The sequence below is a fragment of the Eucalyptus grandis genome, chromosome 9 (genome assembly GCF_016545825.1).
Source record: "Eucalyptus grandis isolate ANBG69807.140 chromosome 9, ASM1654582v1, whole genome shotgun sequence".
NCBI classification, from domain to species: domain Eukaryota; kingdom Viridiplantae; phylum Streptophyta; class Magnoliopsida; order Myrtales; family Myrtaceae; genus Eucalyptus; species Eucalyptus grandis.
In genome coordinates, this window is record NC_052620.1 from 18,094,311 (window position 1) to 18,121,944 (window position 27,634).

A 27,634-nucleotide genomic window follows, 5' to 3' on the forward strand; every position below is an offset into this window, starting at 1 on the left:
GCATCATTACTAGCAAATACGTGCAACACCCTTTTATGGCAATAATAAAGGAAGAAAGAAACTCAACACTTACGTTCAAAAGAAAAGGATCTGGACAGGCTCACCACCAAGCTCGAAATAGTCGAGACCCCGCTCACCACTTGCACCCGCCAAGCACAAAAGCCAGAGATTCAAGGCAGCGTGGTTCGTCGGACCGCGGCCTCCCTCGTCCATTGGAGGAAAAGTAAATAACAAAGCAGCAATGGAGTGTTCAACACCACTTCATTAATGCTCTCCACCGAGGATCTCAACGGGCTCGCCATTGAGCTCAAAATAGCCAAGACCACCCTCATCACCCACACCTGCCGAGCACAAAAGCCAAAGATTCAAGGCGGCATGGTTCGTCAAACAATAGCCTCCCTTGTCCATTGGAGGAAGGGCAAAGAGCAAAGCAGTAATGGAGTGCATCGAGGATCTCGACGGGCTCACCATCGAGCTCGAAGTAGCTAAGACCACCCTCACCACCCACACCTGCCAAGCACAAAAGCTAGAGATTCAAGGTGGTGTGGTTCATCGAACAACGGCCTCCCTCGTTTGTCGAAGGAAAAGCAAAGAACAAAGGAGTTCAGTTCAATGTGGAGAGGGAGATAGAGAGTTCCTAATGGCATGCAAAATTTTCATGGGAATGAGATGTGAAGATGTGAAGGAAATATTTGGTGGGCTCCACCAAATATTTCCTTGCAGAGGAGTTTGGTTTCTTGCAGAACAGTAGGACAGGACAAGACGTGCAGGAGGAGAGAGAACTCGATTTTTCATCAATTTTGCTGCACTCCCTTTCGAAAATAAAAGGGACACGAGCTTGGACTCCAGCATGGCTACTGGGCGACACATGTCGCCCGATGAATGGACTCAGAGGAAGCCACGCTGGAGTCAGAGCTATAGCCAATATTTTCTCCTCCCTCACGTCTCCCTCTCTTTGTTCTTGGTACTTTCTTCAGCAAAAAGGACCAGCTAGTTGACCTTGACTTCTCCCAAACTAAAAAGACTTTTCTTTTGAATTCTAAAAAACGAAGGAAAAGTCCCCAAGAGAAGACGAAGAAAAGACCCCCTAAACTCTCCGTATGTGGCCCCTTTTATAGGCCAAGAATTTGATCTTCGTGGAAAATTTTATCTCCTTTTTCATATCAACCTACATGAAGATCTTCTTCCAAATGCAATATTCCTTTTTATAAAACAAATATTCTCCATCAATTTTATCACATATTGCCAAAGATTCAAGATTGCAATGAGATTTTTCTCAAATTTCAAATCTTGCAAAGATGAGCTCGCAATATCTTTTTGTCACACTTGCCCTATCCGAGAATATTGAAAAATCCACCGTCATATCATCGAAAATATCAAATCTCTATTTCTTACAAAATAATTTTTGGTCATAAAAAATAACGGGCTCAAGCTAATTTGCTCTCTTCTTGGGCTTAGTTCAACTCGCCAAATTAAAATTCAAAACTATCAATTCAAACTCACCTGTCACAAGTCTGATGCAAATGCAATAAATAAATAAAAAAGCTCCGAAAACTATATGCTACGCAATTTAATTCTAGTATTTTTTTTTTTTGGTTAAAAATTAATCCCTAATTTTTAACGTGGTAAATGACTAAATGGGTTGCCAAAATTTAGGTGTCAACAATAACACAATGAAATCATCTATTAATAACATAGAAGACTCGATGTTTTTTTTTCTTTATAACATGAGACATCCTATTCTTCTACTTAAGAAAGAATCCTAGATGACTATTGAATGATTGATGTGACATGACCAAATGATTCTAACGCACACTCACATGACTGTAACCACCTTCTCTTTTGAATTTGAAGATGACTCAACTCTTATTGGCTTGTCTCTCTACCTCACTAACATGTCACATAACAACAACACAAGGTATCATCTTTTTTTCAAATTGACCAATTGGTATGAATACATTCAAGCAACCTCATTTATGTGTAGGCTCTACTCACAAGGTGAAGACTATGGCCACCCAAAATACTTTGAGTGAGAGATGTCACTCGAATATGAGATTTGTTGAATCCAAATTAAGTCACCTAATTAATCACCTACCCCTTAGACTTTTTCTTTTTCCTATAACCAAAGTATCCAACCTCATAGCTCAACTAATTTTCATGGATGCACACGCAAACTACAACGTCCACATTAATCAGATAAAGTTTCATTCGCAGGTAGTGGGTATGATCCTCAAGGTTAATATGAGTAGATATTTGTGATTTGGATACGGAGTCTATTGGATCTAAACCAAGTACTTAACTACTCACTCAATGCCTCACACACAGACAGAACCTGCAACTCTAATATATAAGAAACATAAGGGACTAGAGTATATTATTGAATCTTCTAGACAAAATATATGTGGTGTTTTATTTATGGATTTTTATTAGGGGGCTAGAGTCGATGCGATAAATAACTTACAACGTTCCCGTTGAATTGTTGACACTTGAAGTGATTCAGTCATAAACTAACTCCAAACGCACATGTCACTCATCCAATGGTGAACTCATAAGCTCTTTATTATGTCAATGATAGATCCAACAATACTCCATTTTTTTATTGGTAATTCTTATTGGGATTTTTACAAGATATATTTTTATATATTTTAGTTACGGTATGGACTATCTTGGTATAGCAAAAATGGGGCCTCGGGGTAAATTTTTTTTTTTTTTTTGGTAAAGTTAATAAAAAAAATTTTGGTAAATTTCATGTCCATTAAAGCCCATAAGCCATGACCTCATATAGATCCATGTACCTGTGCGTCCAGTCCACTAATGGAGTGGACTGAGGTCCATCAACAGGGAATTTGGCCCGTGTCTGAGAGGAAATGCCCGGCAGCCGAAGATCCAGGTAATTGGAATTGGAGGCACCTCCATTAGAGATGATCCTTGGGCAGGCTTGAACATTGGGCCGAACATCTAAAAGATCTTACAAAATCACGATGTTAAGAAATATTCAAATTTTGAGTTGTAGATATAAATCGTTGATACATTATAACGAAATTATACATATATGTAGAAAGAGAAAATTATTTTAAGTTTTGAACTTTATTCTAGAAAATTACTTATGAGTTAACAAAGATTGGAATTTGAAACATTGAAAAAAATGGGAAATGAAAGAAGATTTTTCATTTATGCTTTTGTTTATTAGAAGACTATTTATAAAAATAAATGATTAAGTGTATTACCTTAAAAATAGGAGACTCTATTTATTTTATAAAATGGAATATATGCGTGTGTATGTTTCACTGCAAAAGGTGAAATGTCTTTTAAAATATGATAATTTGAATTGAATTGACACATGTTGTAAAATGGTCGAAAAGTTAATGGTTGGAAATTAAAGGAATTTAAAATACATGCACTGTAAAAGAAAGGATGCTCGACCAAAAAAAAAGAAAAAACGAAAGGATACAAGAATGTGAATGGTATTGGAAACTGGAAGGTTGGTGGAAATGTAAATTTAAGAGGACATTGAAGACCAAATGCATAAATTGTGTCATCATTGATTGTGCGTGTGCGTTTTTTTTTTCTTTTTTTCCCACCAAATATTACAGTGTTAGGCATTTTTATATCCTACTAACATTATGCGTTACAAATGGTTTCGGATTGCGAATTCATATACAACCTCTTAATCCTATTTGCATTTTTTTTTATAAGAAGTCACAAGCTCTTGACACAATCTCCTATTATTTAGTGATGATTATTTACAAGAAATTACAGTTCCCAAGAATACGAGCATGACCACTCAGTAGTTATGTGCTCTTATCGATTCATTATCTTTGTCTTCGAGTATTGGTAGGTCTCCATTCTCTTCATTAATTGTGCTACCTAAACAATTAATTAAAATCCGAGATTGCTTCAATCAATTTCTTTTAAGTTCTTAGTAGGACTCTTATCATCAAATTTCCATGTTATGGGTTGTCGATTTCCTTCGTGGTCGACAAGTTTGTAATTTGTTGATTGTTCTTGTTCATTGATGATTTCTAATTTGACCAAACTTTAGCCGACCGAGCTCACTATCCATCGATGATAATAAAGAGCTGGTCATTTTTCGGTATTAATAACGTGCGTCTGTATCTCGAGATGAAAGATTCACGTTTGCTTCTGGACAAGTGGAGTGTTTTTGAAATTTGAGTGGAGATCTAGCACGAATCTTCGCAGGAACCGACCTCGACTCTTAATAATGACTTTGAACAACTGGCAGACAACATGTGCTCGCGTCGAGGGCAAACTTAGGTAGAACAGAGGAAGCCATGTTCACTATTTATTTGAGCAAGTACAACCAGCTAATTTGTCCCATGATTTTTTATACGAAAAAGGAAAGAAATGATTCGTACTCAACGATTAAAGATTGCCGCTAATTGTGAATTACTGATTAAGCTCGGCCAATGAACGTATTTAAATCTGTCTTCTCTCGTCTTCACTTTCCGCGATTCAACCAAAAAAAAAAAAAAAAAAAGAGCTCGAATATTTGGAAGTTTGAGCAGCTCAAAAGCCTAAACATGCGATTATGTTTATAAATAAATAAAATTTGTTAATATATGTTCGAAGTCAAAAAAATTTATGAACATGTAGCTAGATTAAAAGAAAATGACACAATCAATCCCTAAATTTTAGCTTAATATGCAATGTGGTCCTTAAATATTAATTTTTTTTAATGTGATCCCTAAATGTGCAACACCATTGGTAAAACTTCAATTTGTTCAATGTAATCTCTGAACTTTTGGTACATTTTTCAATTTAATTCTTAGACGGACAACATTGAATATTTTCATATAGTTTAAGAACTAAATTGAATATGTATCAAAATTCTAAGAACTAAATTAAACAAATTAAAAGTTCAATGACGTCATTACACATTAAGCTAAAATTTATTAATCCTCTTGAACAAATTAAAAAGCTCAAGAATCACATTGCATATTAAACCAAAATTCGAAGACCATTTGTGCTATTACCCCCTAAATTTGTAACATAAAAAGGATTGGAATGTTTACTTTTTACTTTCAAAACCCCAGCTCGAGCCTTGCTCTCTCTCTCTCTTCTTTTTTTGGTCGACTAAGTCGTGTCCAATAGACTTCAAATCTAAGTTTCCAAGTAGAATATTGAGCAATTGATGATTTGCATTAATATATATTTGACCAGAAAGGGAAAAAGAAAAAAGAAATTCGTGCATAGTAATTGCATGTGGCAGACCTCCATGGGAAGCTGCACGGGGAGGTTCCTCACTCGCGAAAACATAGTCAAGAAATATAAAGAATGAGAGTCAAGAAAGACCATGAGATTCCACGAAAAATTCTAAATCCAACCCTCATTTTCTTAAATAAAGACATAAAGTGAATATTGTGTAAAATAAAGACTCAAAGTGACAATGTCAATCGCAAATAAGAATTTAAAGTGATTATGATAATTTCAAATAAAGGCTTGACCTCGCCGATTGATGACTGACAAAATATTTCGGCTAATCAATGGCATTTTCATTCAAATACAATACGTAATTATTTTTTATATTCTATTCTTTTATTTTCTTTTTTTTTTCCTTTTTGGCAAGGATCACCCACAAGGCTGGCCTCACCCAGAGCGAGGGTGGCACTCGCTAGATCAGGCGAGGGCAACCCTCGCCCAACCCTCTCCAAACATTGCTGGTGGCTGGCCTATCATCGACCACTAACAAAGAAGAAAGAAAAGGAAATAAAGAAAGATAAAGGGGGAAAAAAAGAGGTGAAGGATAAAAATGCCCTTGACTAGCTGGAAAATTAGCTCTTTTTTTTAAAATTGACATAGTTACTTTAAGCTCTTATTTGAAACAAAATTCATTTTGAACCCTTATTTAAAAAAAAATGATAATACTTCATGTCCTTATTAAAAAATAATGTCCACTGCACATTCTTATTAAAGAGAACGAGGACACTTCAAACTTCTATTTAAAAATTTTCCCAAGATTTTAATAAACCCAAGCAAACATGCATTTGCATTTGCATTTGCATTTGCATGTTCCTTCCACTCTACTTACAACCCCCGCTTCCAATCTGTTTGAAGCTGTACCGTGAATTCGAGATTTACTCTTTTGTTTTGAATTCTTTTTTCTATCACTGGGATCTCACTCCATTTTGAAAAGCAATTTCCACAGGTCTTTCTGGTTCAGCCCCTTTTGACAGTCCACTCTCTATCTAAAAATTTAAAAAAAAAATTAAAAAATTGTAAGGACTACTATAAGAACCCTCCTTGAGCGCTTTACAATAGCATCGCCTCCTAAGAAAGCCCCTTTGCTCTCCATCATCTCTTCATTAGCCTTCTCTCTCTCTCTCTCTCTCTCTCTCTCTCTCTCTCTTCCCATTTTCCTGTTTAGTTCTCGCTATTGTTGTCGTGACGAAGAAATATGAAGCTTGCTTTTGCAACCCTCCTCCTTGTTTCTCTTGTTCTCAGCTTCTCAATCCATGCCATGGCCGGCGATCTGAGCCCGCAACCCTCTCCGAGTAAGACATACACACACATATCTCTGTGTCTGTAACATTCTTATTCATGAAATCGACATGATTGTTGTTGTTGTTGTTGTTTTTTCTTAACTTTCAATTCCGAGTGCCTCTCTCAATGACTGACTCTGGGATAAGCCGAATTCATGTAAAAGGAAGAAAAAAGAAATGAACTTCCTAGTGCTAGCAATTGCCCAATGGGAGCATGCAATGAGTACTAGATACAATGATCGATTCGATGCGCACATTGGAGCGGATTCCAAATCATGCATTTTCTTTTTTTTTCGTCCGACAGGTTCATGTGATGCCAAGTGCGCCGTGAGGTGCCAAAAGTCGTGGCGGAAGGACAAGTGCCTTAAGTACTGCGGAATCTGCTGCCAGAAATGCCATTGCGTGCCGTCAGGGCCGTACGCGGACAAATCGGAGTGCCCCTGCTACAGGGATATGAAGAGCCCCCAGGGCAAAGACAAATGCCCTTGATTCATTTTATTCCTTTTTAATCTCTTCACGTGGTCGGTTCTTTAGCTTTAATAAAAGCGGTCGCATCCGAGTCTTCACATTGGCGTCGGGGTTGGCGCTGGGATGGGCTGCGCTTGGATTGATTCTCTAGAGACGTTGCCATTTCACATTTGATTTATATGTACTGAACTGATGTTGTTGCTGGGGTATGATATGAAAGTTTGGCCTCTACATTACTTGATTATTATATGTTACATGAGTACCTCATTGATTTTACACCACTTGCTCGTAGCATACTATTCTGTCTATATAGTAGTTGCTTGATTTCTTTCGATTGAGATGAACTTATGAACCGATTCGGAAAGAAATGTGGTTTCAACTTGCCATGTGTTGGGAGTCGGGATATGGCTTCTAATGTCCCGTTTAGAGTTAATCCCATCGTCTAATAAACTCATTCTATAGATTGGGCCTTCCACAACATCATAAGATGACCATGAGAATGTAATTAGAGGAAAGTGACCCGACTTCAAGTACAGATAATAGGGGACGAGCGGGAAGTTGATGGAGTTTCAGAGAGTTGTAATTGCTCATTCAGAAAACAATGCTCAAATTGGTGGAATGTATCGAATTGGATTTATAAGGTTTGAGTGGTCGGGACAGTAGTGACTACAGTAGGCATGGGATTCTGTGATTGACAGAACAATTTTTCCTGTGTCGCCGAATCCTTTTGCAACACCGAGGGGGCGTTGGTCTAGATGATAAAGGGAGTTTACTTTCTCAAAAAGGACTCTGAAAGTAAAATCACGAACGCATTAGATCCATGTGGAGGAATGTAATTTCAATATTGCATGGTGCAGACCAATCGATGCACCCAAAAACTGATCCGCATATCATATAACCTGCTTTACCGGAAAAAAAGTCTTGTTACAACTTCTTAGGGTCGCTACTTCACGTTATGCTAAATTTGGGTGTCTTTTTGGTCATCATCTATATAATACAAGAGATGCAATATGACTAGAATATAACCGGAATAATACAGATGACATGATTAAAGCATATATTAATAACATAGACGACTCGATTTTTTTTTTTTTTCATAATATGGGACATCTCACCCTTTTATTCAAGAAAGTATTTTAGGTCACTATTAAATGATTGACGTGATGTAACCGATTCTAACACTCAAATGACATGTATGTTCGCTTTTGAATTTGAAAATGACTCAACTCTCATTAACATGTCTCCCCACGTTACTAACATGTCACATAACTACACAGGTTATCAATTTATTTTTAAAATTGCCCAATTTGTATGAATACATGTAAGCACACTCTCTTATGTGTATCGGATAAAGTCCTACTCATAGGACAAAGACCATGGCCGCCCAAAGTACTTTAAGTGTTAGACATTATCTAAATATGAGATTTGTCGCATCCAAGTTAAGTTGTCTACTAAATTGTGCACCCCCTTATTACTAGGGTATTCGTACCTTGTAGCTCAACTAATCTCCATATGTATGCATGCAAATCGCAACACCCATGTGCATCGGATAAGGTTTCATCTGCAGGGTGGCAGGTGTGGTCCTAAAGGTTAATATGACTAAGGTCCTGTTTGTTAATGTTCTTTTTTTATGTTTATGAACAAAAATCTTGTTTTTTTTGTTTTTTGTTTTAGAGAACAAAAAAAGAATAGAAACGCGTTTGTTTGCGTTTTTGTTCCAAATCTATTTTTTTGTTCCCAGGAACACATTTAGAACAGAAATGAGAAACAAGAAAAACATGTTTCTTGTTTCTGGAACAATTTTTAAGAACAAATTTTCTCTTTCCTCTCTTTTTCTTCTCTTTTTTTTCTTCTTTTCATTTTCTTTTTTCTTTGGCCGGTCGCCGGCCTCGGCCATGGCCGGCGACCGGCCGTCAAGGGTTGTCGACACTGTCAAGGTCCGGCGACCTTGCCGGAGCGTCGTCGGCCCTCGGTGAGGCCGAGCGTCGCCAGCCCCTGTCAAGGCTTGACCTCACCACCAAAAGAAGAAAAAAAGAAAAAAGAAAAATATTAAAAATTAAAATAAACAAAAAAAGAACACAAATTTACCAAACATATTTATATTCATTTTTTATTTCCGGAACAAGTTTACCAAACGCCTTCTTACTTCAAAAATTGTTCCCTGGAGTAGAAATAGTTTTTTATTTATTTCGTTCCCTGGAACAATTTTTAAACAGAAACGTTACCAAACACGCCGTAAAATGACTCGTTCATTGGAATATAGAATTTGCTAGATCCAAACCAAGTACTTAACCACTCACTTTGCATCTTAGATAGAATTGGCAAATCCGGCATATAAGAAACAAAAGGGACCAGAGTATGATTAAATCTTCAAAACATATATGGTGCTTTTATTTATGGATTTTTGTTAGGCCCACTGTGAATGTGATAAACACATTCCCATTGAATTGTGGACATGTGAAGTGATTTGGTTATAAAATAAGGGTGGTGCCATTGCCACTCCTATATGACTAAATCCATCCTATTTTCACCAAAAACACAAAATTGCCTTCTATCAGTCAGATGTAATTAAAATTGATGGTTCCAAATTTATTTACTTTCCTTTCCTTTAGCTTATCATATTTATGCGAGATTTACTTAACATAATTAATAATTTCATATGTTTAGTTTTTATTCATTATGGATTTTCCATAAAGGTACTTTTTTTTATCATTAGATATTACTTCATAGATATTTGTTTTGTCGAAAAGAGAAATCTCCAATAAACCTAGTTCATTTCTACATGTCGATCAACTTTATGGATAATTTTTTAAGTAGATGAAAATTAATTACATCAAAATATTGCATAAGTAAGCTCTCTCTTTTTTTTTTTTTGAAAATCCCAATTAAATAACATTAATTTGGATTGGCAAAAATTAGTATCATCCATGAACCATTTACGAAAAAATACCAAGATGTCTCATTATGCATAAATTCTTTAATATAGTAAATAGACTTGATATATATCTTAGACTAATAAATTAATCAAAATTTTACCAAGGAAGTGATCTTTTGAGATAAGAAGGACAAAGAATAAACAAAACCGTTATAAGATCAATCATTAGTAACAGACTTCTTAGTTTTATACTATATCAAACTACAACCTCCCGTGGCATAATACGTCGTGGGTGGAGAATATACGTTGGGCCATTGATTTCCTTTCAGGCGATGATATCTACCATGCTATTGCTCGGTTCTCCTTTGTTGCTCTTTGTCATATTATTTGGAAGGCTAGGAACAATATATTGTTCTGTGGGCAAACTTTGTCTGTGCCAGCATTGAAGCATCATCTTACAAAAGTTGTCAAGGACAAGGCTCTCACCTTCAAGCATATTGCGGACACACCAAGGAATAGAAGATTACAAAGAAGTTGGGGACTAGATCCTTCTCTTTTTTTCTTTATAGGTGTCAGTTTTTAGTTCGTTCTTGTGTGAGGATCGCCATTCTTTTGGTCTTCCCTCTTTCTTTTTACTCTTGGCGCCCTTCCACTCATGGTGACTTGTTGACATTGAGAGTGTAAGTTCTTGGTGCCGAGACTTACTTCTTGTAAAGTTCTGTTGGTTAAGTTATATACATCTTATCTTACCAAAATAATAATAATAATAATGTCTTTTTTTTCTTACAATTTGCAAGATAATTTTACAAAGAGTATGAAAATATTATAAGAATATTTGAGAATGCATTTTTCTTTAATACAATAAGAAAACAAAACATGTGAAATACTTAATTATTGTAACTCTCATAAATAGAAAAAGAAAACATAGATAAAAGAAGGTGTGCTCCTTCGCTTTAAATTTCAATTGAAAGATTAAAGGTATATTTGTCTTTTAGTAGGATAGGGGTGAATTTAGTCAATTAAGGAGTGGAAATAATACAGTCATGAAATATCTACAAACACACATGTCACTCATTCAATGGTGAACTTGTAAGCTTTTTAATACATGGTGATTGATCTAAGAATACTCCATTTTCTATTGGTCAGATATATTTTTATATATTTTGATTATGATATGGCCTCGGGTAAGATTTCACCTCCTTTAAAGTCCATAAGCCACAACCTCATATAGATGCATGTACCTGTGAGTCCGATCCATTAATGGAGTGGAGTTTGGATTGAGTCCATCCACAGGGACTTTGGCCCTATTGTTTCAAAATATTTGAATCTTTGGTTATAGATATAGGTTGTTGATAGGATATAGAGAAATTTTAATATGTACGGGGAAAGAGAAAGTTATTATAAGATTTGAAATTTTTCTATAACTCATGAGTTAAAAAAAGATTCAAATTTGAAAAATTGAAATACATGAGAAATGAAAGAAAATTGATATTTCACGCTTTTGTAGATTAATCGAATATTTATAAAATAACTTATTGAGGATTTGTTTCGGTAAGAATAAAAAGATTGTAGTGCCTTAAAGATAGGAGACTTTGTTTATTTTATAAAATAAGTTATAATGCATGTACGTTGGTGTGTGTTTCACTAAAGAAACCGAAGTCTCACTTAAAATATGATGAAACAAACTGAACTGACAAGGGTTAGTAAAAGATACTGTGTTAATTTTGGATGGGAAAGTAAATGGTTGGAAACTAAAGGAACTTAAAGTGTAGGTTTTAGTAGAGTGAGTATGATTCCATGGTAGAATGGGAATCGGATTGGTGGGAATCAACCCAATTCTAGGTTCTAATATATGTAAGGTAAGTTCTGGGTTTCAAAAATTAGGAAACTGATCCAATGGATAAGTTATAGGTTCTTGACGAAAGCTGAAACAATTTTTTGTATTTTTCTTGTTCTATTTCTTCGCACAATCCTGTAGTATTCCATGGTGTTTAATGATGAGTATAGAATATGGAACCACTAGTTTAAGCTTCCATTTCCAGCAATATTCATGATTAAAACTTCTACTTTGTTAATTGTTTGTATTATTTATGTGTCTAAATATGAGTTATGATCAATAAATTATAACAGCAAGTAATGGCTATTAGAAGTGATTCACTACGTTAAGAATATAAGTAAAACTTGGGTAGATCCTTGAACATGTGATAGGGGTAGATTCCAAATTCCAAAATATGCAAAGTAGGTTCCATAATATTGAGAAAAAGTTTTGACAGGTAGGTTTCAAGTTTCATGTAGAACCTAGACCAACCCTAGAACCACTCATCCCCTAGGTATTAGAAACAAAAAAGGTTGCAAGAATGTAAATGGTACTGGAAATTGGAAGGTTGCTGGAAATGTGAATTTAAAAGGACACTGAAGACAAAAAAATGCATAAATTGTGCTGTCATTGAGCGAGTGTGTTCTTTCACCAAGATTACAGCTGGGCTTTTTATATCCTACTAACAGTATGTATTACAAATGGTCCGAGTGTTGAATCCATAAATATCCTCCTAATCCAATCGGCCATAGTTAAGAAGAAGTCACAAGCTCTTGACACGATCTCCTATTATTCAGTAATAATTATCCACGAGAAATTACAATTCCCAAAAATATGAGCGCGACCACTCAATAAATTTGTGCTTGTATTGTGCCACCATCTCTATCTTCAACGTCGGCAAGTATCCATTCTGTTCATTAATATACTGCCTAAACACTTAAAAAAAAATCCAAGATTGCTTCCATCAATTTCTCTTTAATTCCAATTAAGGCTGCTATCATCAACTTTTCACGCTATGGGTTGTCGATCCTGTACTACCGACAATTTTTTAGTTTGCCGGTTGTCTTGTTAACTGGCGAGTTCTCTTTTGATCAAACTTTACTCTTATCGACCAAGCTTGTTATTCGTCGATAATGAAGAGCTTTCTTTTTTTTGGCGTTGACAATGTGCGTAAGTATCACGAGAAGAAAGGACAAGTGGAGTTGTTTGGAAATTTGAGTGGATATCCAGCTCGGACCTTCGCAGGAATCCACCTCAACTCTTAATAATGACTTTCGACAGCTGGCAGACAACATGTCTTCGCGTCGAGGACAAACTTAGGTAGAACAGAGGAAGCCGTGTGGACCATTTTGTGAGTAAGTACGACCAGCTAATTTGTCCCATAACTTTTTATAAGAAAAAGGCAAGAAATAATTTGTACTAAACCAAAAAAAGGTTCACGCTAAATGATTAAATCACGACCATGTATCTTCTCTCGTCCTCGCTTTACGTTATCCAACAAATTAAAAAAAAAAAAATTGAGCTCAGTTCTTCTGAAGTTTGAGTAGCTTAAGAGCCTAAAAAGGCAATTTTTTTATAAATAAAAAATTGGTTGACATGTGTTCAAAGTTGATAAAATTTTTAACAATGTGTAGTTAAATTTATATAATTAAAAAAGCTTGTAATGTTTATCATACTTTCAAAACTCGAGCCTCTTAATATTTTTTATTGATCAAGTTGAGTCTAGGACAGTTCAAGTTCGAGTGTCCAAGTAGAATATTGAGCAATGACCAAGTTGCATTAATATATGTTTGACCCAAAAAAAGAAGAAGGAAATTCATGCATGCTAATTGCTTGTGGCAGACCTCCATGCGGAACTTGCATGGGGAGCTTCCTCGACTCGCAAAAACATGGCCAAGGAAATATAAAGAATGAGAGTCAAGGAGACCATGATATAGCAATAAAACCCGTGCAAGCATGCATTGCATTTTCCTTTGCATTTGCATGTTCCCTCCACTCTACTTACAACCTGCTTCCAGTCTGTTTAAAGCTGTACCAACAATTAAAGATTTAATCCTTCTTGTTCAATTGCGTTTCTTCTTTCACTTGGATTCTTCCTTGGTTTCTCACTCCATTTTGAAAAGCATTTTCCACAGGTCTTTCTGGGTCAGCCTCTTTTGACAGTCCACCCTCTATCAACAATTTAAAAGAAATTTTTTAGATTAAAAAAAAAAAAGGGACCTTGTGAGAACTACTATAAGAACCCTCGTAGAGCTCTTCACAATAGCATCGCTTACTAAGAAAGCCTTTGCTCTCCATCATCTCTTCATTAGCCTTCTCTCTCTCTTCCCATTTTCCTGTTTAGCTCTTGCAATTGTTGTCGTAACTAAGAAATATGAAGCTTGCTTTTGCAGCCCTCCTCCTTGTTTCTCTTGTTCTCGGCTCCTCCTTGCACGCCATGGCCAACGATCTAAGCCCACAACCCGCTCCGAGTAAGACATAAACACACATGTTTGTGTGTCCATAACATTGTTATTCATGAAATTGAGATATCTGTCCTTTTTTTTCTTTTTTTTTTCTTTTTTTAACTTTCAACTCCGAATGCCACTCTCAGTGACTGGCTCTATATGTACAATGCGAGAATGCTTTTAGTGCTAGAGACTGATTGATTCAATGCGTACGTCGGAGTGGATTTTAAATCATGCATTTTATTTTGTTTCGTTTGACAGATTCATGCGACGCCAAGTGCGGCGTGAGGTGCCAGAATGCGGGAGTGAAGGACCGGTGCCTTAAGTACTGCGGACTCTGCTGCCAGAAGTGCCAGTGCGTGCCGTCGGGGACGTACGGGAACAAATCGGAGTGCCCTTGCTACAGGGACATGAAGAACTCCAAGGGCACCGCCAAATGCCCTTGATTCATTTCATTCCTTTTGTATCTGATGAAAGTTCATTTCATATTTATTCCTTTGATTATGTAATATCGCGTTGTCGAAGCTTATTGGACCATTTTCTCCCTGAATAATAATAAATATTTGGTTGGTTTTCGTTTCCTAAGTTGGATTTATTAATGACCATGTTTCAAATTATATAAAAGTAACACAAATGGTCTATGGACTTTGATCTAATGTGCAATGTGGTTCTTGAAATTTAGCCCAATGTACAACTTTTAAATTGTTCAATGTAGTTTACAAACTTTTGATAAATGTTCAATTTGATCATTAAATTATATCGAATTGTTCAATAGTCTAAGAACCAAATTAAACACTTACTAAAAGTTTAAAAATCACATTAAATAAATTAAAAGTTTATGAACTACATTATTCATTATGATAAAGTTCAGAAATCATATTGAACAAATTAAAATTTTATGGATCACATTGCACATTAAGTCAAAATTTAAAAATTATTTATATCATTCTTTCAAAATATATAATGGAAGTCAAATTACATATGATGAATCACAAAAAAAATTGAAGCAGGGTTTGATGAATACCTTTGCATTGAAAACTCGAGGAATCTTTAGATTTGAAGCGTGCGCTGGTAGGGCGGTGTCGTATTGGGATTGGTGTGGAGGCTGGTGTAGAAAGGTCGCTAGCTGTGAGAGATCCAGCACGAAGGGAATATTTTTTTTTTTTTTCCGTTTTGGTCGTTTACTTAGGTCAAAGGAAAATGGGAAAGTTAAAAAATAAAAATATAATAATAAAAGGAGAGCAGGGAAAGTTCTGCACGGCAGCGGTGAGACTTTTGCTGTACGCCTCGGATTCGATCGCTTTAATTAAAGCCGAAGAACCGACCATGTGAAGAGATTAAAAAGATGAAGCAAAAATGGAGAATCTTCGTGGTACCGCCCAACTCCTTTTTTTTTTCTTATGAAGACATTTTTCAAAACTCTCTAAACTTGCAGGTGGCATGTACATGCACGTGATTTCACTTTTGCACAATCAATGTAATGCAGAACCAGAATTTGCATGATATGCATGCTTCTACTATTACAGTTCTAGAAAATTATCTTTGAAAGTGGCATGTATAAAGATGCACTCCCCCTAAGTCCTAGAGTGTTTAGGTTTGGTTCTCCGGTTCTCGATTCAATCCGATCTGGCTCTTGAATGAAAACTGGAAGGTGAATCACATGGTTAAGATCTTAATAATTTGAAATAGGAAATCAACTCCTTTACCAGAACCCATGACCAAGGTTGCCTAGTGTACAGTCCACATCCCTGAATTTACTGTCGGTTTATAAGAAAATGGCTTGAATCGAGCAGCCATTGGATAATGTCCGCTAGGTGGTAACCATTGATAGGTTGTGTGTATTGAGAAGAGGTGAATCCAGCCACGTCGTGTAATATTCCCACCAAAGACATAGAAAGATCCTTATTTCAATTTAACACTCTCCCTATTTTTGTTAATTTGAGAAGTTCAGAAGGCCTCCACCAAGCTCGCCGCCTCCGTCGCACGTGATCATCATCGGTTGGTTGTCACTATCTAGAGTTCAATCACTGTCACTTGCAACTGCCTCTGGATCTCCCTCTTTCCTTGAGCCGCAGGGGAGTGCGAGGTCCGTGGCCTGAGGAGTTGGGGTTGTGATCCTTGACCATGCTCGAAGGCAACCAGCGACCACAAATCCAAGGCCTCTGGTGATCGTTGATGAACTTCGTGACAATAGATAGAAGATGGTGGTTGAAGGAGGCGGTGGTCATCGTTGCCATGACTCGGTGGACAATGATAGCTTGTGAGAAATAAGAGGGGGCTCGAGTTAGCCATGAGTCCATGACTAGCTGAACAACGATAGATGACAAAGACCGAGAGTTGGGGCGCGTTTGTTAACGATTACGTTTAAAGGAACAATTTTTATCGAAATAATTCTTTTTATTTTGTTTCCAAGAACAATTTCTAAGCATTTTAAGCCATTTGATAACTGTCCAAAATTTCTGATTCTGGAATAAAATTGTGTTTGGTATTGTGCTCAAAATTTTTACTTTAAATCATTTTCTTTTAATTTTTAAATAATTTTATTACTTTTTTTCTTTTTTTTCTTCTTTTTTTCTTTCTCTCTCATACTCTTCTTCTTCAAGTGGCCGGTTGCCCAGAGTGTTGCCGGCCCTCGACAAGGCCGGCCCTTGTCGGCTAAGCCTCACCGGTGGCTGAGCTTGCCTCTAGCGAGCTCGCCGAACCTCACCCTGGCCTAGCGACCTGGCCATATCGGTTGTTGGCAACCAGCGGCGATGGGAGGTAGACGATGGCAGTGGGTAGCAGATGGCGGCAGACGGCAACCGCAGTGGTGGATGAAGAAGAAGAAGAAGAAGAAGAAAATATAGGCTTGATTCTAGAATTGTTTCTGAGAAACAAGAATCAACTTTTATTTTATTTTATTCCAAATCTACTTTTTGGAACAAAAAAATAGAAATTTATTCCCGAAAACAAAAATTTCACCAAACATGATTCTGTTGCAAAATTACTCCCGGAAACCAAAAAATAGAATGTGGCACTATTGAGATGGTCACTAAACAACCTCTTGGTGGACAATGACTATCAAAACAGTTGTCTCGGTGGCTGTGGCTCGGTGGCATCTGCTTTTACAGAAGGCTGTTTTAGAGAAAGAGGGTTATACTTAAAACCAGCTTGAACAGGCCGATTCCCGGTAGTTACTTGAGAACCAGTTTTCTTTTGCAAAAAGCACATAATTGATGTTATATGATATTATTTTGGTCTATGACTAGTAAAGGTTTATTAGTTAAGTGGTTGTGTGTGCTTACTTTTTAAGTTGGAGATCGTGGATTACGTTATCCCTAGTCGCATCTCACTATTTTTAAGTAAGGTATAAAATTGGTTTGACCTTGGAATCGACTTGCTTGGTTTTTTTTCCCAGGTCAAACCGACGGTTTCGAAATAAGCATAAAAAACCGAACAGGATAGAGTTTGATTCCAAGGTCCAGAACTCAGAAACGGATCAGTTCTTCCTGGAACAACCTGAGATCGACTGGGTAAAGCCCGTTTGGTCCGATTTCTGGGTTTCATAGGCTCAGTTATTCACCCTTGAGAAGAGGTAGGGTGGTCAAGGGCTTTTTTTTTCCTTTCCTTTTTTGCATATGTGAGTTATTATCATGTACTTGCAGGCGTAGATTTACTTTTTACATGGGCGTGCGGACTCTAGGACTCGGTTCAATAACAAATTGGCTGAAGAGATCTGTTATTAATATGCGCTGAGCATCACTTCCGCTTCAATCCTAAACTCATGCAGTTCAACGCTGTTAAATATCATCAATTGGCTTCCTCTCCAAAATATGTCATCTAGCACTAACTGGAGTTTTGGCTACGGCTTTACAAAGTCACGTAAAACTTAGCCAAGCCACAAGTTCAACGTTTCTCTGTCTCTGTGCTTTTTATGTTACCAATGCAATTTCTCCCTACGCAACGCAATGAGCAGTCAATCTCGCATCCGAAACAACCTTAAATGGCTTGTATCATCTACCACTACTACCACAACCACCTTCTTTTAAAGTTGAAATAAATCACTATGGATTAAAAAATGGCGTAGAAGATGCTGGTTATATAGATGAGACCGATATACAGTAATTTAGTCATCTGAGAAGAATGTTCACAACATCATAAGCATGTGAGAAAATGCTTAGAGAGCACAAAGAACTGCACAACGCCGAGAGAGAGGTTCATATCGAATCTGGGAATTGGTGGTATATGAACTGCAGATAAATGAGTTGACATAAGATTTTGGGCACCAACTTACCTATGATCTTGTACATCGACATCAAATTATGCAGGTTTTTTTTATTCCAAAGTTAATGCAGCACGATGCATCTTTTGAAAGAAATTTGACGATTTAAGAACAAAGACTTGCTAGGCTCCACGCAAAGGGTACCTGGAAGTGGAGTACCAATAGGACGGCCCATTCTTTTCAGGATTTATCTGCGGCATCCATTGTCTGGTGTGACGTCAGCCACTTTCTGAGACCACCCAGCTTTTCAAAAATTAGTCAAATGGTTCTGGCATCAAGCACTCGCCAGCAACAATCCTCTGTTACGCCCTATAATCAGAAGTCTACTAACTATTACACTGAAATACATTTGCTTTCATATCATCATACTAGGAAGCAGAATATAGGGTCAAACGATCCCCTTCATGATGTCAACAGTGAACCCACTGAATACCATTACTAGTCTACTAAACAACCACTATACAGCAGAGCTCAGAGGAAACCGATGCCATAATAGTATCCTAAGTATTAGTATAACGAACATAATTCCATGTTGGACACCACTGAGAGCATAAGGAAGATCATGGATGAAGAAGAAAAGTTACAAGAGACTAAAACCCGGCATAATGTGAATGAGGAAAGACTCGATTCTCTCTGTTATTCACCAAGTTCGAAAAGATGCAAGGCACCTTGAGGAGACGAGATCACAAGATAAATACTTCCATCAACAAGAAAATTGGTCACTTATGAGTCATTTACTAGCCCACGTCATTGCAAAGATGAGGATCATATTACAAATTTTCAATCCACATTCACAAAGGACGTATTAGAGGACAAACTAATATCCTCCACAAACAATCTCTTTACAAATCATGCTTTAATCCAAACACCAATTCTCACGTGCATTATTTGCATAATCAAATATACATTCTACACTCATAAACTTGCCTCAAAATCTATGGCAAAGGTGCACTTAGCATTACCCCCTCCCGGCATTGCCATGTCGTTGATTTCTGAAATAGGTGAGAAGTCCCTGCGCCTGCAATGGGCCAAAACGCCTTCAGAGGTGGTAAAACTAAAGTTGGAGCCAAGTTTAGGGAATCAGTATATAATCACTCTCGTTAATAAGACGAGCAGCGGTAAGTATAAGATGCAGTACAGACTTACCTTCTCTTTAGCCCTTGGGGTGCCGGACTGAGACAATGCCACCAATGGTGGGACAGCTCCCTCTTGAAGCACCTTACTACAGTGTCTGTTGCTGTTGGTACAAAGCTGCAGAAGAGCAGCAGCGGCATTTTCCTTTCCTCTTGCAGAACCTAACTCGACAACTTCAACTAGAACTGGAATTCCACCTTCCTGTCCAATTGCATTCCTTCCCTCCTGAATTGTGGCAAGATTTGCCAACACAGCTACTGCCTTATCAACCATCCCTGCAGCCGGGTCCATCAACTCCACGAGGTACTTTACAGCACCAGCCTGCACAATACGTCCCTTGTTCTCATGAAAGATGGATAAATTGAACAAAGCTGTGGCTGCATCTTTTTTTCCTCTTGGAGTACCATTGCCAAGCAAATCAACCAGAGGTTCAATTGCCCCCGACCTTCCAATTTTGACTTTATTATCTTCGATCACAGAGAGACTAAAAAGAGTGGCAGCTGAGTTCTCCTTGGCCTCAGGAGTCCCCGTCTGGAGAACGTGGATCAAAGGATCAATTGCATCAGCATTAGCAATTGCAATCTTGTTGTTATCATTGATTGACAGATTAAGAAGTGCTGTGACAGCATCTTCCTGAATCTTGGTGTCTGGTGATCTGAGCAAACCCACCAACAAGTTGATGGCACCACAGTTTGCGATTACAATGCGGTTGTCCATGTTGTGCTTAGCCAAAAGTCGAAGTTCAGCAGTCGCTTCTCCTTGAGTTTCAGCTGAATCACTTTTCAAGGCATCAACAAGCTTTCGAACTTTAGTTTCAATTTCAGAGAGATCAGCTCTTGCTTCAACAGCAGGAGAAGAAACGATCCTTGGACCAAACCTATCTGGCTGCCGACGCCATATTGTCTGGCTTCTCGACCTTGTCTCTACAATTCGAGGAGGAAACTCAGGTTCTCGCGGTGTAGTCGTAACGTTAGCAGGAGACTGTAGTTCAGGTTTCATCTCCCCAGAAGCGTCACTACTGTAGCCTGTCATATTAGTTGATCCATTTGCATCTCCAGATGATCCTCGAGGCCTACTTGCACCAGAATGTGCACTGGATGCTGAAACAGTTCTCTTATGGTTCAACATCCTCTCATCAGCACCAATGCCATTGGAGAATTCACTCCTGTTTGGGGACGTAGACACTTGGAGAGATGAGTCACTAGCACCTTCTTCAAAGTTAACCGAACTTTCTTCAGAGGCCCCTAGAGAAATTCTTCCAATATCCAAGCCCCGTCCACCTCCAGCAACAGTTGACAACAAAGCATCTGACCTAGACTGGGGATGTGATGGAGAATTCAGATCCTGGGGAACTCCACTAGATGCAACAAAGTTCTTAACTGGAGAACCAATGTGCCGGACAGACTCAGGTGACACTGGGGGGTTTCCCCTGATATGTGGCTCCCTGATTGCACCAGACTCTGCATGGCTAAGCAGTGGCAAAGGTTGGTTTGAGCTCACGGATTTCATAGGATCAGGTAACTTTACATTGTTGGATTCACACCAATTAGCAATTAGTGCCTTTACAGTATAATTCGGTATTAGATTTGTGTGACCCAACGTTTGCCGTGTCTTTGGACAAACCGTGAGCCCAAGGTCCAGCCATTTCCTGATGAATGCCCTTTCATATGTTTGCCCTGATGCCACAATAACTGGATCTGTCATCAGCTCAAGAGAGAGAGGACAGCAAAAATCTGCTGGTATTGGGATAGGACTGGGGATCTCAGACTGCTTTATCAAAACAAGACGATCATGCATACGTGTGATAATAGTAATCAATTGGTCTAAATAATCCACATCACTGGTGTTCTCAGATTGCTCGGCATTCTCCTTCAATTTTTCAAGGGCAACAGCCTCAATTAAGATCTCCTGGTTTGACTTTAAACTAAAAATTTCTGCAATTTTCAGAAGGTCTGTAGAGCTGGGACCAACACCCTCTGCTTGATCCTCTATGGCTTTTCTAATGACTGAACATGCTTGATCGAATTCTATATGCTTGATCTTCTGCACGCAGTGCTACAACCATCCAGAAAGGAAAAGAATTGATTAGCCAAGATCAATAAACACTAGCTATTAATTAGCAGGTCTGATAAATCTGGTATATACAATGCTACATCCAGAAGATTGGCACTGGAACTCGTGTGTAATTGATTTAGTAAATACAATTTCTATCTTGAAATTCGTGTAGAAAACATGAAAACTTAACCACAGCAACTCTACAGAATATTACCTCCAGTGACACTGAACTCAACTCATCAGGAAGGTTTCGATCAGCAGATTTCAGCAGCTGGAAAGTATCAAAGCCAGCACTTCGAATTTTTGATATCAAGACTTCTACTCGAAGAATCTACAAATATAATATGGAGATGCATGAGAAAGAAGAGAACCCACTTCCTATATCAATACTTTACAGGTCAGGACTTTCAGAATTTCCAATAAAGGAAAGAAACCCCGACAGCTTTCCATCTCCATTCCATAAAAAGTGGGAATATCAAGCAACCAGGAGGTACGATTTGATCATCACAGCAGCAAAAGCTAATTTTTTTGCATAACTAGTTCAAACTGGAGGATTCACCAAGGAAGAGAAAGCACAGAAGCCTTCATAGGCTAACACTGCATGACCGTTCAGAGATATCAATGAAAAAACGAAGGTGTTGCCATTAAAAAGGACCAAAAGCACTTCCAGCTGAATCAGGAAATCAACAAAATCAACAATCAAAAATTATCTCTGCCCTGAAGTGTAACCCCTACAGGAACTAGTGTTCAAACACATGAATTAGAGAGAATTTGAGCTGTTTTGAACAGGCGAACAAAACAGAGGTTCAGTCTGCCCCACCACCAAGCTTCTTATGCCCCAATTATTCAAACAGATGGCATCTTAGACAGAGATGTCTAAACTAAAGTAAAATAATGATGATGGAGTGGAGCCAGCACAACGAGCTAGGTGCAGCTCCAATGAGCTTTGGAAGAATAAAAAGGATTTGCAGGCAACGAGTGTGCTGGTCATGCTAAGTCCCTTTAGATCAACTCACACAAGTCCGCTTAGATCCAGTCATTCTTTAAATTTTAAATAAGATCTTGCAGCGACACATACCAAAGTATTGAACTCTCTCAATCTCTCTCATGGATATACACAATGCACTAGATAGCATGCCTCACATCACACTTCACATGACAAATATATTTTTTCTTCCAACAACAGATCCTGCATGTTTCTTAAAACATCAAGCCTCTTTACATAATAAACATTACTCTGTTCTGTCTCTTTAACATTATGCCCATAATAGGTCTTCTTATCAGCACTAATTTTACCATCATTTCCATCAGACGCTTTTACTGAAGTGAACCAAATTTAATATCGCAAATGTTGGGCTCAAACAAAGCAAGAGAAATGCATGATTATCATCAGGAAACCAAAAATAAAGCTCAAGTTACCAACCCAAAAAAAAGTGGTGGCTTGATTTGCCCAAAGTGGTGTGCCTATAAAGAAAATGGAAAGAAATTGCTTGGGAAGCAACAAGAGGCACAGACTAATGCCAGAGAACAAACATTAGCCAAATGAACTCATCATTCTAGCATCATCAAAATACAAGCAAGAAAATTGGTGCTTACAAAATCAACTTTACTCAACAAAGGCTGCCAGCTGTCAAAGAGCTCCCTCAATGCCTCCACAGATTGATGAATCTCTCCAAAAGCCTTATTAAGTGACTCGTTAGAAGCTACTTCAGAGCCGACGATGACATCAAGAATTGGCTTCACCAGCTTCAATATTTCCTCCGCCTTTTTATAATATTTCTGAGCTGGTTCCAAGTTTATGCTATCAGAAGATGATAGATGAAAATATAAGGAGATATTACTTAGTAGTGCCTTCAACAGGGATATCTCCATAACACCTGAGACAGAAAACAGTCACACAAGGACCAATTACATTAGGGAGGGAAAAAGAAAAAGAAGAGCAATTTAGCAGCAAACGGTATAAATAAAGTATTTTACCAATCACAAAATCTTTCAACCAATTAGTTCAGAAGCTAACCCTATCTTATGTCTTAATATCCAAACAGATTCTCAATTAATCTCATGTTAAATAAGCGAAGGACATTGAATGATCACAACTTTTGACTCCTTTTGGTCACAGGCTAAGCAAATCTGCCACAAATATGCTATTTTATGAACCATGCCTGACCAATTTCTAGGCACAACCAGGTCCATTCACCATGTTGACACTGAGATATTGAGACAATGAAAGAAGTAGAACAATTGAATCGACTCAAGCCTGGAAATGGCACAAAGAATGAAAGAAGAAAGAAATTACAGATAGCACCATGAAAATTGACTGCAGATTAAACAAAGACAATCTGCTCAGCAGGGTTACTAAAACTGATTGTTGACCTGCGGTTTGCTATCTCAAATGCATGTTCTGTATCGAGGATCTCCAGATGTCTGTTGTTGAAAGAAAGAGAAGAAGAGGTGCGAAGGAAGAGATGGAAGAAACTGATTCGAAACCTCAGAGCTGAAGCTGAAAACATGAGCTTTTTCTTTGCTAGAAATTGCTGAAGACCCATAAGTCGTAAGGATCCGAACCGAAGATTTACTTATTCCAATTTGATATTTTGTGTGTGTGTGTGTGTGTGTGTTGGGAGGGTTGCCGGTGTGGTAAAGCAATAAAACATGGATAAATTTTTTATATAATTGTACACGTGTGAGTTTATATATTAATCAACAAAGTAATAAAAAATGAGTGTTGATTGTTACATTGTTATCTGAATGTACCTGTTGTATGAATATTTATTGTGCAAATAGCCAAAAACTATTGGAATGTACATTATATTATATATCACAAGTGATCTCTTACTTACCTCCTTCTCATAATGCTATCAACAACAATTTATTTTTCAAAGTACATTGTTCTAAGATTAGATGCTTAGTTCGACAAATTTCATAAAAGAATAGTTTTATGTTACTTAATCATGAATCTCAAAAGACTGAGTTTAGAGATAAAAATTACCTAAGATATCTCCTGATAAAGGCTTCTAGTAAAATATAAAGAAAAGTACAATATGAGATATAATATTCCAAGAAGCCTTTGACTGGAATACTTGAAGTTCATACCATATCGTGAAAAAGACCATGCAGTTAATTTCAGACCTTAAAAGAAAACCTAAGCTCGGCTATGAATAGCTTTTGCATTATTCAGCTTGATTTGAGCTTCAGCATCAGCTAAATCCTAACTAGTAAGTGCTTGTCCCACATGATGACTTCTTTCTGATTATTGACATTAGACATAATTGCAAGTATGTTAAGCAAATAGAGAGAAATTGATTCCAGCACACCAAAAATGATATGTACCTTTCTCCAGACTCCAATGGATTCAAATAATGAAGTAAACTTAGTCACACAGCACTTAAAAGATCAGACGCATGATTAAAAGAGAACTCTGGTATCAACCGCCCACAAAATCATTTCCATATTCACTCTGACTTCAAATTCTCCAGCTGCCACCTGGGTAAAAGCATATTTTTAGCCTCAAGTTTCCAATTGGTATACTCAGAATGTAAATCTAAAATTAAATCCCCACAGTCAACTACATTATAGAAATAATAAGTTTTTGTTTTACAATTAAGTACCAAAAAACTCATCCATGTTCCTAACTAGGCCAACCAGCCTTCAACCTCTGATGCAAATCAGCTTTCAATTACACTAGAGATTATTTGTTAGGTTGGCAGGGGCAGATAAAATGTACTGCACATAAGATTTAGACCGAGGATCAAATTAACCATTTATCACTCAGATAAAAGCTACGAAGCTAACAATTTTACCCAGTCAAGGACTCATGAGATATTCTAAGTGCTGCATTCTAGCTCCAGACTGACAATTTTCTAATCAACCTGTGTGTTTCAAAAAAATTCCATTAATCTACAAGCCTTAATAAGAATTTAGCACTCTATCAACTTGGTAGAAGAAGAAACATCTAGATTTCTCCTTCACAAGAATAAATTGACCCAAAGTTCTTAATATTCCAACTACTAGCAATTTCTTGCTATTTTGCACCATCAATGCACCAAACTGAAATCTGACACCCGAGTTCTTTATGCTATTCATTATAGGTTATCAGCTTGCATTATCTTATAGAAATTATTGAATGTTGATGTTTCACATACCTAAAACACCTCAGATAGGTTAGTCTTGTCATATTCTTGCATGGTGCAAAAGCCACTTTATCTCGAGTAAGCTCATTAGTAATCATACCTATTGTTGTTTGCCATTAATCCACTGCTGCATATTCATCTTAATAGAACTGATTTTGACACATAGTGCAAGTGGTTCCGCTCATTCAGATGAATTAACCCCTAAATTGTATTCAAGTCATGATACAATCATGTACTGACAATTTTGGTACATTGGAGACTCTGATCCACTTGTCTATTTGACGCATCCAATCCAAATCAAAAAAGATCAAAAGAGCCCACTCCTAAACTTTTCATTTATGTCTAATTTCAAGGAAAATTTCCACATGGCTTAACTTCAAAATATCAAATCCACACAGAAGTGTCCAACATCCCTTCCTCAGCCCCAGGGCAGCGCTGACAAATGTATAGCAGTACTTGCATATTGTTTATATCTTCTTCAAACTACATACGGTTTTACCAGAAGAGAAAATTTAAGCAACCTGAGGTACTAGAACAAAACATACATATTTTGAGCAAGGCGAATATTGCAGTGGATTTGCGCACCATACATCATGTGAACAACAAATGATGCAACCTACATAGCCAACTCTCTCTAAACATCTAATTTAGAAAGAGTCAACAATTTCAAAAGAAAGAGTACTTAGCAAAACAAAAAATCACAAGAAATATTATCCAAGACAATCTATGAGAGTTGAAAGTAGATAATTCACAGCTCTCCCACACAGAGTAAATTCAAAGTGTCCTGAACCCTGTTCACAACTCGTGCACTAAAATATCTACATCACAGAACCTTTGATTTCATCCACCACCCAATATAGCAAGTCTTCCCAACATCTCTAAGATCATATGGGGTTAACTACTACTGCCCCCATCACCAGCAAAGACCAGCCCACATGCTAAGAACAACACCGAAACATGGCTAGACCGCATAAACTCTCGAATGCCTACATCACTACCTCAGCTCAGCCTAGAGTCCCAAGATTTCCTTCCAAACAGAGATTAACCCATCTGCCGCAAGAATTCGAACCGCTTTAAAAAGACAGCGCATCGTTTCTCGACGTTCTTTCGAGAACCCGAAACCCCGCGCAACCCGACTCCACACGCGTAGTAAGGACCAGACCAATCCAATCCCCCCACCCTCCCAGCACAGCCTACCACCACAAGAGCCAAATTCTCCACAGAAAGAGACCGAATCGCTCCCAAGGAAATACAATTCGAGCCCCGCGCAGCTCGAAAAGGAGCAAGCGCGAACGAAGAGAGCGACCTCAAACAGAGCCCTAAAAGCGCACCCACCTCCTCCTTCACCACCACCACCGCCATAGCCAATCGAATTCGGAAAAAAAATAAATCAACAGGAAAATTCGACGAAGAAGAAGGACGCCGAAACTCGTCGCGGACCAAGAAATCGATGGAAGCACGGACCTGAAAGGGATGCGGAGAGGAGGAGACCGCGCGATGGACCGAGCTCGAAAATGGCGGATTCGACCTCTTCTTTGACCTCTCTCTCTCTCTCTATATTTCTCTTCCCCAGTTCCCCCTTTTCCCAGTCCAAAGTTTCCGACATATTCTTTATTTATTTATTTTATCTTGACAAAATTTTTATTATGGCAAGGTGGGTGAGCTCATGTCTAATGAGAATTATTTGAATATGCGAATCATATTTAACAGTATTTATTAGTAACATTTGATTTAGTTAATTAAATTTCATGCAGATTTTTTAATATAACTAATTTAAAAGTTAAATTTTCTTATTTTATGACTCTTCTCCGATTATGAAGAGTCCAATTATTTCACATTTAATTTACTTGATAACTATTTTGTGATCATGTACATATTATCCTTGTCTCTTATTGTTTCTCGAATTTTTTTTTTAATTTGGATTATATTTCATGGGCTTGCATGGGAA

At 37.6% G+C, this 27,634-nt stretch overlaps 2 protein-coding genes across 6 annotated transcripts; one reads left to right on the top strand and one right to left on the bottom strand.

Moving 5' to 3' along the window:
- Positions 1 to 13,640: 13,640 nt before the first annotated feature.
- On the top strand, positions 13,641 to 14,688 carry LOC104418471 (peamaclein). The gene is made up of 2 exons (XM_010029834.3): positions 13,641 to 14,130; positions 14,368 to 14,688. Exons 1-2 carry the CDS (start codon positions 14,034 to 14,036, stop codon positions 14,550 to 14,552), a joined length of 282 nt encoding a protein of 93 aa, XP_010028136.1. The 5' UTR covers positions 13,641 to 14,033; the 3' UTR covers positions 14,553 to 14,688.
- A 3,492-nt stretch (positions 14,689 to 18,180) lies between these two features.
- Positions 18,181 to 27,282, bottom strand: LOC104418472 (U-box domain-containing protein 4). Of its 5 annotated transcripts, XR_005546451.1 has the most exons (8): positions 27,151 to 27,282; positions 24,887 to 25,039; positions 23,153 to 23,433; positions 21,771 to 21,887; positions 19,514 to 21,556; positions 19,295 to 19,385; positions 18,512 to 18,676; positions 18,181 to 18,335 (listed from the first exon to the last, which is right to left on the bottom strand). XR_005546451.1 is itself a non-coding variant. In XM_039301622.1 (7 exons), exons 3-6 carry the CDS (start codon positions 23,426 to 23,428, stop codon positions 19,326 to 19,328), a joined length of 2,496 nt encoding a protein of 831 aa, XP_039157556.1. In that variant the 5' UTR covers positions 23,429 to 23,433; positions 24,887 to 25,039; positions 27,151 to 27,282; the 3' UTR covers positions 18,188 to 18,676; positions 19,295 to 19,325. The 5 variants fall into 5 exon arrangements, 4 of the variants coding, with proteins under 4 accessions (XP_039157556.1, XP_018718554.2, XP_010028138.2 ...); XM_039301622.1 differs by having other exon boundaries at positions 18,188 to 18,676; XM_018863009.2 differs by lacking the exons at positions 18,181 to 18,335; positions 18,512 to 18,676 and having other exon boundaries at positions 19,051 to 19,385; positions 19,514 to 21,544.
- Between the last annotated feature and the right edge of the window lie 352 nt (positions 27,283 to 27,634).

Bases quoted from the DNA above. Each gene is read 5' to 3' on its own strand.
- LOC104418471 (XM_010029834.3), top strand. From the start codon at position 14,034: ATGAAGCTTGCTTTTGCAGCCCTCCTCCTTGTTTCTCTTGTTCTCGGC. The intron at 14,131-14,367 runs GTAAGACATAAA...TTCGTTTGACAG, and splicing joins AAGCCCACAACCCGCTCCGA to ATTCATGCGACGCCAAGTGC.
- LOC104418472 (XM_039301622.1), bottom strand. From the start codon at position 23,428: ATGGAGATATCCCTGTTGAAGGCACTACTAAGTAATATCTCCTTATAT. The intron at 21,557-21,770 runs GTAATATTCTGT...GGATGGTTGTAG, and splicing joins TGAGTTCAGTGTCACTGGAG to CACTGCGTGCAGAAGATCAA. The intron at 19,386-19,513 runs GTAAGTCTGTAC...GGCCCATTGCAG, and splicing joins CCCCAAGGGCTAAAGAGAAG to GCGCAGGGACTTCTCACCTA.